Genomic DNA, 14,085 nt, shown 5'->3' on the forward strand with positions numbered 1-14,085 from the left:
GAGGGGAGGGGGGACAAAGGGAGAGAGACAAAAAGAGGGGGGAGGAGGAGAGAGAGAGCGAAACACAAAATAATTATACCCATTGGGTAATGCGAGCACCGTCGTTAGAGGGGCTGTGTGTGTGTGTGTGGTTGGGCCAGGGAGGAAGGAGAGAGATAAAGAGAGAGAGGGAGAGAGACAGCGGTGTGTTTTCCGAGCCGTCACCGAGGCGAGCTAACAGGGCCGGTGGGTATGTTTGGTAAACCGCTCTCGTAGACCTCCCACTGCACTGCTGAAACACCGTTTGTCGAAATGCTGCAGGAGATCATCCGGCTACTGGCGAGCATGCATAGCATATGCACAGGGGGCAAAACACTACTCCTGTGGTTTTACATGCTTTGTACACTCATATGCTTAAGTCCTAGAATACAATAAATGAGGGAGAACCATCAGGTCAAAACATATTGTTTCCTTTTTATCTATAGGTTACATTTTTTTGTTTGTTTTTATGTATAAAAACTAAAAACAGATACATCTGCATTACAGGCTGCTGTTAATCTGTACCCGACTGCACAGTATGTCTACTGTAATTTATAAAAAATATTACAAAATACTAACCTACGGATTTGGATTCAAATACTGTGTAAACTCCTGTGATACTTTAAAGGGGCCCTATTATAGGAAATCAAATTTTCCCTCCAAATTCATATGCACAAATTTACTGAAGATATAATTAACATTTTTGTTTGAGTGGCTGCATTTACAGTGGTTGCATTTTCAAAAATCAGTTCTGTTTCCCAGGCAGTTCGGGGCTAACTGCAATCCAGACGTCCAACTGGACTGGAGACTGGGTTTTGATTGGCTCCCATCACTAAACTATTAGTGAAATCCTTCCAGTCAGAGAGGTTTGCACTGTTTGAACTTGGACACCTTCACTCAGCAGGTTTATCTATTAGCGACTGTGACTGCTTTGTTTTTTCAAGACATCTCTTACTGATAATACATGAATAAATGAATAAATAAGCACATACATACTTGTAACCAAATTATTTTCAAAACATATACAAAACATGCTATTCTTACACTGAGTCACAGTATATCTACAAAAAATATGAAAAAAATATGTGCAACCATTAAAAAGAAAAGGTATTGGATTAAAGTGGTTATAACATAGCTGATGGGGTTGTTAAGGAGGATAATATGAGCAAAAATGACTTTAAAAAAAAAAATATATATGGGGGTTTTTTTAGGCTGTATCATGACTGAAAGGAAATTGGTGGTCGTTAAGTGACCTCACCTGCCATCTTTGGAAATTTACACCAAATAATTCAATAATACATAAAACCTGAAATCATTTGCAAGACAATCAGCTGCTACATTAATATCAACTGCACATTGCAAAGGTGCTGAATACTGTTGCACTGTTTGCCCTTATAATGACCTGAGGGGAACTGAACTATTTGCTGAATGGCACTAAACTGAACTGAAGTCAGGGATGAAAAGCATTAAAATCTGAACCAAAGTATAAACTGACCTGAAGTGAACTGATCCCAGCTCAACTCACGTGGACAGCTACTGAGTGCTGTGTTATTAAAATGTGAGGTCCATATTTTTGGTGCATTCTCACAACACAATTATAAAACTTAACATTCTCTCTGTTTCTCTCTCCAAACAAGTTTTGTGTGATATTTTTTTGGAGAGCCACTTCGTCCCACGCAGGCTTTGCTGTTTCTCCTGAACAGCGGTGTCAAATACAGAGGAGACTTCACCTCGCAGACCTGTGGGACACAAACACAGGAACACACATTATCTGCTCTCATGCAAGGAGCTCTCGCATGCAAACTGCAGCGCCGCATCACAGATAACGCTTGCAGATGATGATACATAAAGACAGATATTTCCTTGTTATGCCGATGTTGGCCTGGCTGTCCAAATACTTTTTGCTGTGGAAACCTCGGCTGAGACAACCATGAGTTTCACAATAAAGACAAGTTTGCACTCTTTTCCCCTCTCTAATGGTCGAGCTAATTTGTAGAAATTAATAACAACAGATAAAATTCACTCTCAACCAAAGTCTGCTAAAGTTTTCCACATGCAGGCATTTAAATGCATATAAATGCATGAAATTTAGACAAGAAACTATAAAAAAGTGAAAGCTTTTTAAATTCATAAATGTATTTCACAACTTTACTAATCCCAAGAGTAAGTCATCAGGTTCATAACGGAGCATTATCACCAGCTAATTTGTTGGTAGCTATTACATAACACCATTAAGTAACACAATTAAGCATGGTAAATTATTTGTATTCAATTATTGGTTTATAATAATTATTTTAAAAAGATGGATTGCTTTTAAGGTAGTAACTTGTTTAAAATTATTAAATTACAAAATCAATTAATGATGTCATTTGTTCATATTGTTCATCCATGAGCTTTGTTTTATTCTTTTTTACACTGTAAAAGAAGAAACAAAACCTGTTTTTCAATCAGTTTACCTTCTATTTATTTTTTTTAAGTCTTATTTTTTATCAAAAGCCCCTTTATGGACAGTTGTTGCAAATTAGCATCCGCTAGATAAACATTAAGATGCTGTTTTCAGTTTGTCTGTGTACACTGTAGCAGTCCCTATCAAATAAACCATAAATAAATATATAATAAATAAAAAACAATTAAACTGTTATGACGCTCCATCGTATAATTAATATGGTAATACATGCTACATCAGCTTAATGCATATCAAATTAAACGGCGATATCTCTGATTCTCCGGGTTGATCTTAATGTTTTTAATTTGAGCCTGCAGAGGTCGATGCGTAAACAAAACAACAACAGGGTGCATGTTTGTCTGGTGCTGACATGTTGGCTGTCATGACAGACGTGGTAAACAGATCCCGCCAAAACACAAGAGTCCAGCGAAGAGCCCACATTTGTCCCCTGGCTGTTGATCAATCATTTAATCTCTTTAATAGGCCCAAATCAAAACTAATGGTGCATGTAACAACTGTTTAACTAAGCGGTGTGGACAGTGCAGGACTTAAGTGGTGTCTTAATGATTTTCCCTTAACTGGACGTGACAGCCCGAACTAAAGGAGGGCACTTTTCACCAACAAACTTTTGAAGACTAATAAGCAGCGTCCGCCCCAAACCATGCCTCTCCTCGCTCTGATTGAACGTCTTGCATGCTAACATCGCTCTTGCCACAAGTCCTTCGCCTATTAATACATTTATGCCAATATATTTGCATTTCATAATGTGTCATGAAAGAATTCCATCTAATTATCCTGCTAATCCGAGATAATTCAGTCACCAGAGCCTTGTGCCGGTCCTGGGTTTTAAGAAAAGTGTGAGCATTGGTGTCATCTAGTGGTGATTGAGTGGCAGACACTTTTTGACTACATTTGCATGCAACTAATATCACTGTTCCAGTTTTCATCAGATAAAATATGTGCCTGTAAGAGGCTACATTTGAATACCGCCATCCCATTACAGAAACTGTGGGGCTAACAGAGAAATTCCCCCTCGTAAAGACAGAGATTAGGTCTTATGAGGTTTCAGGTACATGACACACAGCATTTTTCTGTTTGATAGTTTTCAGTGAAGCACTTAAGAAAGACTGTTGCATGTCACCCAATCATGTATTGAGATGATCCAATTTAGCAGACAAGGTATTGATAAGAAAAACATTAATCATACTAATAAAAAAAAAATCCATAACAAGGATTGGTTTGTTTGCATGTGTATTTGTGTGTGTGTGTGTGTGTGTGTGTGTGTGCAACTCCAAGTGAATAGGCATGACATTGCTTATTTCATTGCAATTGCAAAGAGAAATCAATAGTCATTTAGTAAGCAATGAGACAGCATTACTGATAAAAGGCTTCACAATAAGTTTTTGTGTGTTTAAAATGAAAGATATTAATTGTGTCAGCATGTTTTCAAGGGCAAAATTGGGCATAACTGGATTCAAAATGTTATAAAAGCAGAAATCCACTCATTTTAGACATCTCTTCTTTACATGACATCAAGCGCCTGAATGTTAGTGAACTAAACATGCAAACTATGCCCCCCAAAAATAAAGTTTTCTAAAAAATGTACACCCTCTTGCATATACCGTCATTAATGCTTCGGTTAAAAGAAAGACACTAATTATATAACTTATTTTCAATGAGAAATCACCACTGGTGCATTCACATCCCATTAAATGAATTACAGTGTGTGTTTGCTGCTTAATTGTGAGTTTAAAGTCTGCTTGTCATACTTTGTGGTATTTGGGTCCCCTATAGGAGATACTCTGTAATATTCCTATAATATTCCCACAGGGACTGATTTATTATAGGATTACAAAAATATTTTTTCTCAAGGAATATTTTTGGCAGGCACTTTTCTGATTAGCAACACCCTGTAATCCCATGCTGCTTGTTACTGCATGGGTGTGAATCCCAACCCAACTCCTACTCCACTAGTCCCTATTTTTAGGACTAAAAGCTGCACTGTGGCTGCTCTCTTGATTCAATTTCCAGTATTTTGGGGAAAAATGTTTGCCAAAGGCCCCCTCATAACCCTTGTGAAGAAGAGCTATGGTAATCCTGTAAGTTTTTTAGAGGAACATTATACAAAATCACCAAAGCAGATGCAAAAAAGTATGATTAAGGTCAATAAAAAATTCAAATTGGGTACTACAGTGTGTATAGCCTATATATGGACACTGTAGTGATAGCACATTTTCATAATTGTAACATTAGACTTGGCATTTGCTGCAAATGCAAATAGTGAAAAAATTAATTATTTAAATGAAACGCTCAGAAGTGCTGCATTTAACAACACGTTACTTGTTTCTGTTTCTGGGATATATATGCTACAAACCTTGTCATCACCGTACAAGGGTGATGACACAGGCCTGTATTTATTTAAACACAACAGTTTGGTTTTTCCCTTTGAACAGAATATTGCAAACTCATGCTAATTGGCTAGTAATGTATGGGAAAGTGTTGTAAAGACAGGTTTTGGGGGACACTTTGCTCCACAACAGCAGAGCAACACTGACATCTGCTGTCCTCGTCATCCAAATAACAAAGCCGTACAAACCAGCTGCAGAGAGGGTCAAACCAACTCCCCCGGACACCCCTGCTTCCGCCGCTTGGTTTAGTCCACCCGGAAGTAATAGTAAATGTTTACGTCTGCAGTCAGCTGATGTCCATCCACCTGACTACAATTAGCTAGGGCAGTGTTGGAAGCCTCGTCGTTTTGTCTGCTTGGTTAAATAAATGATTGTGTTGTCTAATGGTATGATGTGTTAATGGCTGACGGCTTGGCTCGGTGCGTTTGTGCGAACCGACCGGCGGTTACAAACTGTTAGCCGAACTGTTAGCCGTTAGCTGCTAGCTAAACCACTGGAGCTTCAGGAAGAGACGAGTCGCTGCTCCTCGGAGGCTGTGAGGATGGACAAGGTCGCAAAAGGTGCGAAAAATACCAGTCAAGTCTGAATTCATTCGACCAAGCAGTGAATTATCTAACCTAGACTGTTCATGTGTGTTTGTGTGTGCGTGCGCGCGCTGGCCAGTGGCGTAAATAGTACTACTAATGACTACTTCAGTTGGTGTTGATGTTACTTTACTGATGTTTTACTGCAGTAGAGGCACTGCTGTGAAAATCCACTGCAGTAAAAGTAAAAAGTAGTTCATTTAAAATGTACATGGATTAAAAGTTTCTTGTTCCAAACAGTAACTGTGGTAGGTGTGATTGTTTTTTATTCATGTAGTTAGAGAAAGAGGAGAGTAAAAAGGTTTAAACTACGTTCTTTTAAAGGGGCATTACGCAAAACCGCCATGGGGTTGATTGAAGTGAGGACCCTGTAGACTCAGCTGACAAATGTGGAGTATACACATAACATGATGGGTGAGTCTACATGGTTCTCATAATCAGGTCAGCTCACTGTTTTGTTTTTTTGTCCTTTTTCTTCAACACTTATTCCACATTTTTGCCAGTTGAGTCCATATGGTCCTCGCTCCCATCGGCCATTTGCAGTTTTTCATCGTGCAGCTTTTATTGTGAAATTTGGACAAAAAGTACAACCAACCGAGTAGAAGCAGATTCTTCTCCTCATCTTTGCTGACAAAGATGAGACAAACAACAGAGATGAAGGAAAAGTAACAATGTAAAACTGTAAAGGGAAACTCAAACAAAGTCAAATCAAGTTGTATCTGCCCTTTTAAGCTGTGACTGAAAAGATGGCACTAAAAACTAAATGTAAGTCAAATTCACTGTCCTTTGTGTGTTCTTCCTTGTTTCTGTTGCAGATGTGGGTGATATCCAGTCCAGACTGCTGGACCACAGACCCATCACTCAGGGGGAGATCCGCTACTTTGTGAGGGAGTTTGAGGTACGTCCCACCGGCTTGAAACGGTGAGGTGGCGCTCCAGCCAAAACAAGCTGGTCAGCACTTCCACAGGGTGATGGCCTGGACCCTGCTGTGTGCAGTCACCATTACACACATACACACACCTTGCACTAGGGCTGAGACCATATGCTTATCTCCTGATACTTGATGCCAGTTTGATATATATTGTGATTCTACTGATTGTTTTTTGAATGATATTCTAGTTTGTGGGTGTAAAGTATCATGAAGTTGTGATTATCCCTAAAGGTCACAATAGGTCATTTTATACAGTGAGAGTTTAAAAAACAAGTTTAAAAAATGTTCTCTCTACAATGAAATGGCTACTATGGGGGCTAACATCATCACACATGAATCAGATGTGGCTCACTGAATCCACAAGAGTCTCAGCTTTCCAGTCAAACCCAATTTATGCAATTCCGAGACTGTTTAGGCCCCAGTCTGCACAAATACACCATTTACAGGCCAAAATAAGATATTTGTACTGCATGGAAAACCCTGCATGGCTTTTACCCAAAACTGAATAGCATGAAGTGGGCATGTCTGCAAAGGGGAGATGTGCGGGTGTCCAGAGGACCCATTTTCATTCAGAGATCTGGAGGTCAGAGGTCACCTTAGCAAGCATTTTCTAACTTTGAACTAACTTTGTTTTGATACTAGATGGATTCATGTTAAGATGGTGTCTGTCTCTGCAACCTCAGTGTCATGAAAACACACAGCAACACGACTCAAGACCCAGAACTAGACTGAATGAAGAAAGAGGGATACTTTTTGCATTGTGCCATATCTATGTACTTTGCTCAGTGTTTCATTCTTTATTCAGTGAAAACACAAGTAAGAGTTTTGCTCTGCTGTTGTTCAGGAGAAGCGAGGCTACAGGGAGAGCAGACTGCTGGAGAACCTCAACAAGATGGTGGTGGAGACGAACGAGCAGGTGCTGCCCAAATGTTCAGAGGCCATGCACGAGCAGCTGTGTGACGTCATCACGCGACGTAAGTCCCCTCTCACTTTCATTTTAGATTGTCAGGTTATGATTAAATTGTGTCATTTTATGCTATATAAAGTAACTACATTCATAGGAGTGTGAATCTTCGAGCACACTTAACAATTCAGGCCATTTACACTTTGAATACTGAGTTGTTCTTCAGCTGCAGTGGTACGGTGAGTTAATTCTTCATGGCAGTATGATGATAGAGGTAGTCTTTTGTGGCAAAGGAGCAGCATTTCCCTTCAGTAGCTTCATTCTGAGTTGAAAATCATTTTAGAATTTGCTGGTAATTGCATGTTTTCTTAATAAAATACAAACAAATACTTAAATAAAAAAATAAGGCAAAGAAGGGATTTCAGCTCACTGTTATGCTGCTTTCATTTTGTCAAATAAATTAGTGATAGGGATGTAGCCCCACAAATGTAACGAAATGAAGTGAAAATGAAGTGACTTTGAATGTGCACAAAACCTGTCCTGTGTTTTTTTTTTGTTTTTTGTTTTTTTAATAAATAATTTTGTCTGATTTTTGCCTCTGTCCCACAGTAGAGGCTGCTAATCACATGGCACAGAGAGTCCAGCAGAGGGAGCTAGAAGCACAGCAGGTAACAACTCAGGCTCAGGCTGATCTACAGAAAGGCTGAATCCCAAAATGCTGTGTGCGGTACACGGGGTCTTCTCACACCTGAAAGTCTGAACCAAGGGCCATTTTTTGTCACATTCTATACTTTTGATTCAGTTAATTTGGGCTTTACATTGCAATTATGCAAGCACACTGAAAACCTTTACATGACATACCTGCGTCCTGTCATCATCATCTATGTGCACTGCGTCTCCCTGTACTTGATATTGATTGGTTCATAGACAGGCATGCGTCTGGCATTGGCGGGCAGCCTTTTATCGCTGTTTGAATTAATGGTGAAAAATGAATGATCAGTTTAATTTCTTTGCCATATAATAATATTATGGGATTACTACTAGCTGCACCAACTTCAAGCGCTCTCCCATTCTGTCATATCCTCTGTCATCCGCTACAAAAAAAATCCTGGAAACGGTCGGCATTTTCATGAGTTTTTTCCCACCTTTTATAACATCATCGGCCCATATTTCAGTGAAGAACTCGGTCTCCTCCTTTCCTCACCATGGCTAATCTTTTCCTTTCATCCTACAGTAGCTTGCCAGCGCAAGTCCAAACCGTCCAAAAATGTTTTCTTAGTTTGAGGACTTAAACCACCTCTTTTCATCGGACCAAGGTTTGACTGGTCCACACTGTGGTTTGGGGGAGGTTTCACACCTGTAATTTTGGTTCAGATCAAACTGAAAGGTCCAAGGTCTGAACCAAACAAAATAGGTGTGAAAGGGCCCAGAGTCTGTACAACACAACTCCTGTTTCCTCTCTCCAGTCACATGAATGGCTTTTTCACATTTCAGCCATAGAAATGCCATCTCAAGCAGGATGTCAGTGAAGTTTCTCACCTATTATTCTCTTGTTGTTGCGTCCCTGCAGAGCACCCAGCTGCAGACAAGCATGGAACAGTGTAAGGAGGAGTGGGAGGAGTTCATGAAGGAGCAGCAGAGACTGAAGGAAGAGGTGGACGAGGAGCACGCTAAGGCTGTCGGACAGCTCAGCACCCAGTACAGCGAAATGAAGAAAGAGCTGACCAGATTTTCACCCTTCTAATCAGCCTGATGTTAGTGAGGGAGTAAGTGAGAAAACACTCCCTCACCTACTGTATGAACACTCGTATTTATGGACTGGTAGTGTGTTTCATACACATGAACATGCATCTGCCTGTGTGTGTGTGTGCGTGCGTGTGTGTATGTGTGGCCAATAAGGGCCTGTTCTGCATGTGTGAAATGAGGCCGTGGCCTTTGATTGATGTGGCACTCAGCGGCTGGCACAAACACAGAACGAAACGTAGGAGTTCTGCCCCTGCACTAGAGTCAACATTTTCCAAATCAGAAATATGAAAGTGTGATTAACAGTGTGGCATTTTCACAGGCCATCAAAATCACAATTCCTGTCTTTAGTGCATGGAATATGTACAGCATGCAAAAGGTCTGGAGCATGTCATTTTTTTAAACAAGCAATCACTTGATTGTTCCTTGGCCGTGAAGTTTTCAACATTTCAAGATTTTTAATGGATTCCTGCCTGAAGGTACTGGTGATAAATTTGTACTGGCCTTGAGTTGAAAGGAAACTGGAATTCAGCACCAGGACGAGATATTCCAAGCATTGACAGCAAGATCATTAAGTGTTAGAGGTGCCATTCAGAGCAGGTGTGTTTAAAGCGCAGGTCGAATGTTGTAGAAACGGGCTCAAACAGAACCGTTTACAGAACAAATTGTCCCTCACCAGCTCCTCAGTGTTTGGAACATTTGACCTCTGACATCAGCTTCAAGTAAACCAACCCTGTCTACACTGACTTACATTACAAAAGCTCTTTGCTGAAGCCAGTTAGAACTGTCAGCAGCCATTAATCCTCAATCCTTGTTTTTGTTGGTTTATATTTGCATTGCCGCCGTGAATCTGATTTTAATATGCCACAAATCCAATATTTCCATTAAAAAAAAAAAAAACTGAACCAAAACTTAAACAAAATGTAAATTGTTTTTCTCTGATTGTTTTTCATATTCCTTTTTCATTTTAATGTATTTAATTACACATTGGAAATATGCATTTGATGCATATTTATTGCTCTTTTAAAGGTCTTATTTTTTAAAGTCTTGATTATTGCAAACATGATCTCACACAGAGGTTTAATGTGTTGTTAGAAATAGATTTTTTTCCCAACCTAGTTAAAGCACAATGAAACATACCTTATCGTCTTATAACTCTCTGCTGGGTCCTGACCCCCGGGTGAGAACCTCGGAGGTAGATGGTTGACACACTGCACTTTTAATGAAGTGTTTTGTTTGGAAAAGCATTTGTGCTGGACAAAGGCAGGCCATTTGGACAGACTGATGGATGGGGTGGGCATGCCAGGCACATTCCTGGCATGGCTGAGAACACAGTTCATCTCAGACAATGTGACAGGACAAATATTTAAGATGCCCCCCCTAACTCTCTTCCCACTGCAGAGACACACAAACTATCTAATGTCCCATTGTCATCTGAGGAAGGGAGTTGAGAGCTGACCTCATCCATTAAACAAAAAAGTCTTGAATGCTCCAACCTGCATTAGTTCTTTTGATTTAAGAATATGCAGCAGAATTTTGATACATCTGACAGCGAGTTCGAGGAACTCAGTGTCAGTATCCCTTTTCAGCAGAAGCTGAGGTGCACCTTGTTTTTTCCTCATTTGGCTGGCAGTGACCTGCCCCCCTGTTCTGTCTCTTTCAGCTCTCATGCAAGGCCACTCTGGCTGCTGTGTGCCTGTGCATGCATACTGTACCTGTGAGAGAGACTGTGATGGCTGGCGTCAGAGCAGGACACGGTGGTTGGCATGTCATCGGAGATCAGAGAGGGCACAGACATGCCAGCAGATGTTTTGAGGCAAGGGGCCAGCGTGCCTGTGTATGTGTGTATGCCTCTCCTCAGCCTCGGTGACTGGGCTCAGCTGCCCAATGCGGAGACAGCCCATCATCAACTAACAAGGAGCGACAATACGGAAATGTGGCCTACCTTTGCCAACAAGGCACCTTTTCATCTGCCCTTGTTTATTTTTTCAGTTTCGTTGGAAAGAAAGAAAAACAGTCAGAGTACACGAAAGGTCACCGTTAAAGTCATATGAGTGTTAGCTATTCATGACTGGAGAGTCATAAGCCTTTGCCTCTTAAGTACTTGGTAGACATGATATTGTGAAGTACAGGATTTTTACCTATGATAATGAATTTTGACTTGGTTGCTTCATGTTAGAATTTAAAAAAAGAAGTTGTCATCCCTTTGAATACATTTTTGAAAGTGTCTGGCAGTCTACTTGAGTTTTTTTCTTGATTACAGAGACAAAATTACACCAGACTAAGGGAAAACAAAAAGTGGTTCTTCCAACATTCAACTCCAGACAAGCAGGTGCGTGTGAGTTGCTAGAGGAAGGATTTTAGCCAATAGACACTTCAAATAACCAATCAAGCTGATGACCAAAAGGTCACTGGTTCAAATCCACAGACTAGCTGGAAACATCTGTTAGGCCTGCCTGAAAGAGCATTGCATAATGAACAACTAACACTGACTTGCCATGGAGCAAGGCACTGAACCTCAGCTGCTCTAGTGGAGCTTCTTAGTGGACAACAGCGGCAGTCTTTATCAGCACTGGGCAGCCACCCCAACCCACAGCTACCTCACGATGCCACTTCCTGTCAGTGAGATTGTGCTCTTGGTCAAGTTACATAATTCAAGGGGCATTAAGTTGTCAATGAGTTTTATCAACCTCTATTAGCAACCAAGGAACTGCAACAACATCAACAGGTAGTTTTTGTTCCAAAAACAGAGAATGGACAGGAAAGCAAGTTTTGAAAGGCAGGAAGCTTAGAACCTGCTGGACTAATTGTCAGGACACTGTTATTGATCAACAACCTGTCAACCCCCCTCTGGTATATTAAGGTCATTTGATGAAAGAGACAGGAAAACAAAATATTTAAAGCACCTTTTCAAAAAGAGCAAAACAATCTGAAATCTTTTTAACATCTTCGTTTTTCTTCTTTTAGGCATTTCTGCTTTATTAGACAGTCACAGTGGGGAAAGACAGGAATGATAGGGCAGAGAGAGGGGATGACATGCAGCAAAGGGTCCAGGTCAGATTTTAACTGAGGATGCTACAGCTTAGCCTTACTATTGTGTGGAACGATCTCAGATCTTAACTCCAAGTCTAAGTTTTCTCAATTTCTGTCAGCAACCAAGGAATTACCACATCAGCAGGTTTCATCAACAGGTAGTTTTTGCTCCAAAAACAGAATGGGCAGGAAAACAAGTTTTGAAAAGTCAGGAAGCTTAGCACCTGCTGAAGTAATTGTTAAGGTACTGTTATTGATCGACAACCTGTCAACCCCCCTCTGATATATTAAGGTCATCTAATGCGAGGGACAGGAAAAAATAGTTGCCGCACCTTTAAAAAAGTTTAAAACAGTCTGTAATCTTAACTAATATCTTAACCTCAATGCTGTACAAAGCCCAAGTTACTTTCTAGAATAAATAGTTCTTACATGGAACTAATATCAGACTGATATTAAGGGGAAAGCATCTGGCATGCCGCCCATGCTGCTGGCACAGAAACTTCCTCTGAAGCATGTGCACTTCCCATCTTTTAAACGTCTAGATAGGGCAGGCCATACATTCCGGGAAGACAACTCCATGTGTAGGAATGGGTCGGACACCGGCTAAAATCTCCCCTTATCACCCTGCGCAGCCTGCTGCCTCGTGTCTCTGGACCCCGGTCGGTTTGTTTTTCGTCTCCTGTGTCTATCGGAGAGCAGTGTGTTCTTCCTGTTTTGAAGGGAGAGCTAGTGCACTCGGGCCACGGAGCAGCCGTTCCCCGTGCCAACATAAATGGTCAAGGAAACAGGCAGCACCCAGCTGGAGCCCCGTCCGACAAGGGGACAGATTAGGGGTGTGGTCATTAATGCAAGTTGATGCTGTGTTATAAAAGAACATACCCGGTCCACTGGAACATACTGCAAAATATCACAGGGATTCATGCAAAGTGCAGATGACAGATGGAAATCAGGGCATTTACCAGTAAACATCTGATGTAAATCATTTTTGCCACTCAATGCTTTCAAATACTGGAATTTAGAGGAAAGTGGGTGGATTTAGAGTGGGTATGTCCCATGTCAGACATTTCATTCAGTTCATCTTACCACAGATACAGAAGGCTTCACATTAAAATACTATACTCATCTACACTACCCTGACATCACACCAACACTTAGGCTTACACTTGGTACCCATATTTCCATCCTACAGCAATGAATGCAAGTACTTAGAATGGAGCTTTAATCCAGTGTGCGGATAATCCCCCTTTTCTGAATCACTTACAAATTCATGGGAGCCAATCTCCAACTGTTAATCCACCTCTGCTCCTGGTTCATCCTGTTATGTCTGACCATCTTCATTTCAAATGCCTGATCTTCCCAATCCCTAGGCTCCCCTCGCTGCTCTGAGCAGTGCTTTGTAAAAACGGATTCTCTTGTTTGTCCTCCCCTACAAAGCCAAATTGTTGCCTTAGGTTTTCTCTAAAGGGTAAATAATTGTAATAATAAAGTGCTTTCTCTCATTTTCTGCTGTCAAGTACTTCATTGTGTTGTTATATGCCACCAGGTGTATTACCTTCCCACAGAATAACTTTCCATCCTGCATCACTGTTTCTAAACACAGAGGACATATGAAGTCTGCCTGTCCACATTTTAGGTAATGGTACCTCACATTGGCTAACAAATCTGATTCTGGATGCCTTCTTATTCCAAAGGAGGAATCCTAATCCTAACCATTTCTATCTTTTTCCACCCTACATGTTCCCACTTCATCCCTTGTCTCTAAGAAACCGTGTTGCTGTACCTTAATATCCTGTAAAAGATGTTTTCACCTCACAACAAAAAAGCATCACAAAATTGTTGACACTTCCATAGTTACACCACTGATGTCTTTCCCAAACGTGGGATTAGGATTGCTAATTTGAAGATCACCCACAAAATGACCGATCAACCTGGGCCACCAGAAGGGTGTGTTCATTGTTAGTCATTGAAAAGTTAGAGGGTGTGTACGATCAAGGAATGGGGCTATATTTACCAGACCA

General features: G+C 40.8%; 1 protein-coding gene across 2 annotated transcripts; it reads left to right on the forward strand.

The window, feature by feature from the left end:
• The first annotated feature begins 5,145 nt into the window (after positions 1-5,145).
• Positions 5,146-13,566, forward strand: bloc1s5 (biogenesis of lysosomal organelles complex-1, subunit 5, muted). Of its 2 annotated transcripts, XM_030079562.1 has the most exons (6): positions 5,146-5,432; positions 6,272-6,354; positions 7,232-7,361; positions 7,901-7,959; positions 8,862-9,057; positions 10,698-13,566. In XM_030079562.1, exons 1-5 carry the CDS (start codon positions 5,414-5,416, stop codon positions 9,033-9,035), a joined length of 465 nt encoding a protein of 154 aa, XP_029935422.1. In that variant the 5' UTR covers positions 5,146-5,413; the 3' UTR covers positions 9,036-9,057; positions 10,698-13,566. The 2 variants fall into 2 exon arrangements, with proteins under 2 accessions (XP_029935422.1, XP_029935421.1); XM_030079561.1 differs by having other exon boundaries at positions 5,147-5,432; positions 8,862-13,566.
• Positions 13,567-14,085: the final 519 nt, after the last annotated feature.

The sequence above is a fragment of the Myripristis murdjan genome, chromosome 20 (assembly GCF_902150065.1).
Source record: "Myripristis murdjan chromosome 20, fMyrMur1.1, whole genome shotgun sequence".
NCBI classification, from domain to species: Eukaryota; Metazoa; Chordata; class Actinopteri; order Holocentriformes; family Holocentridae; genus Myripristis; species Myripristis murdjan.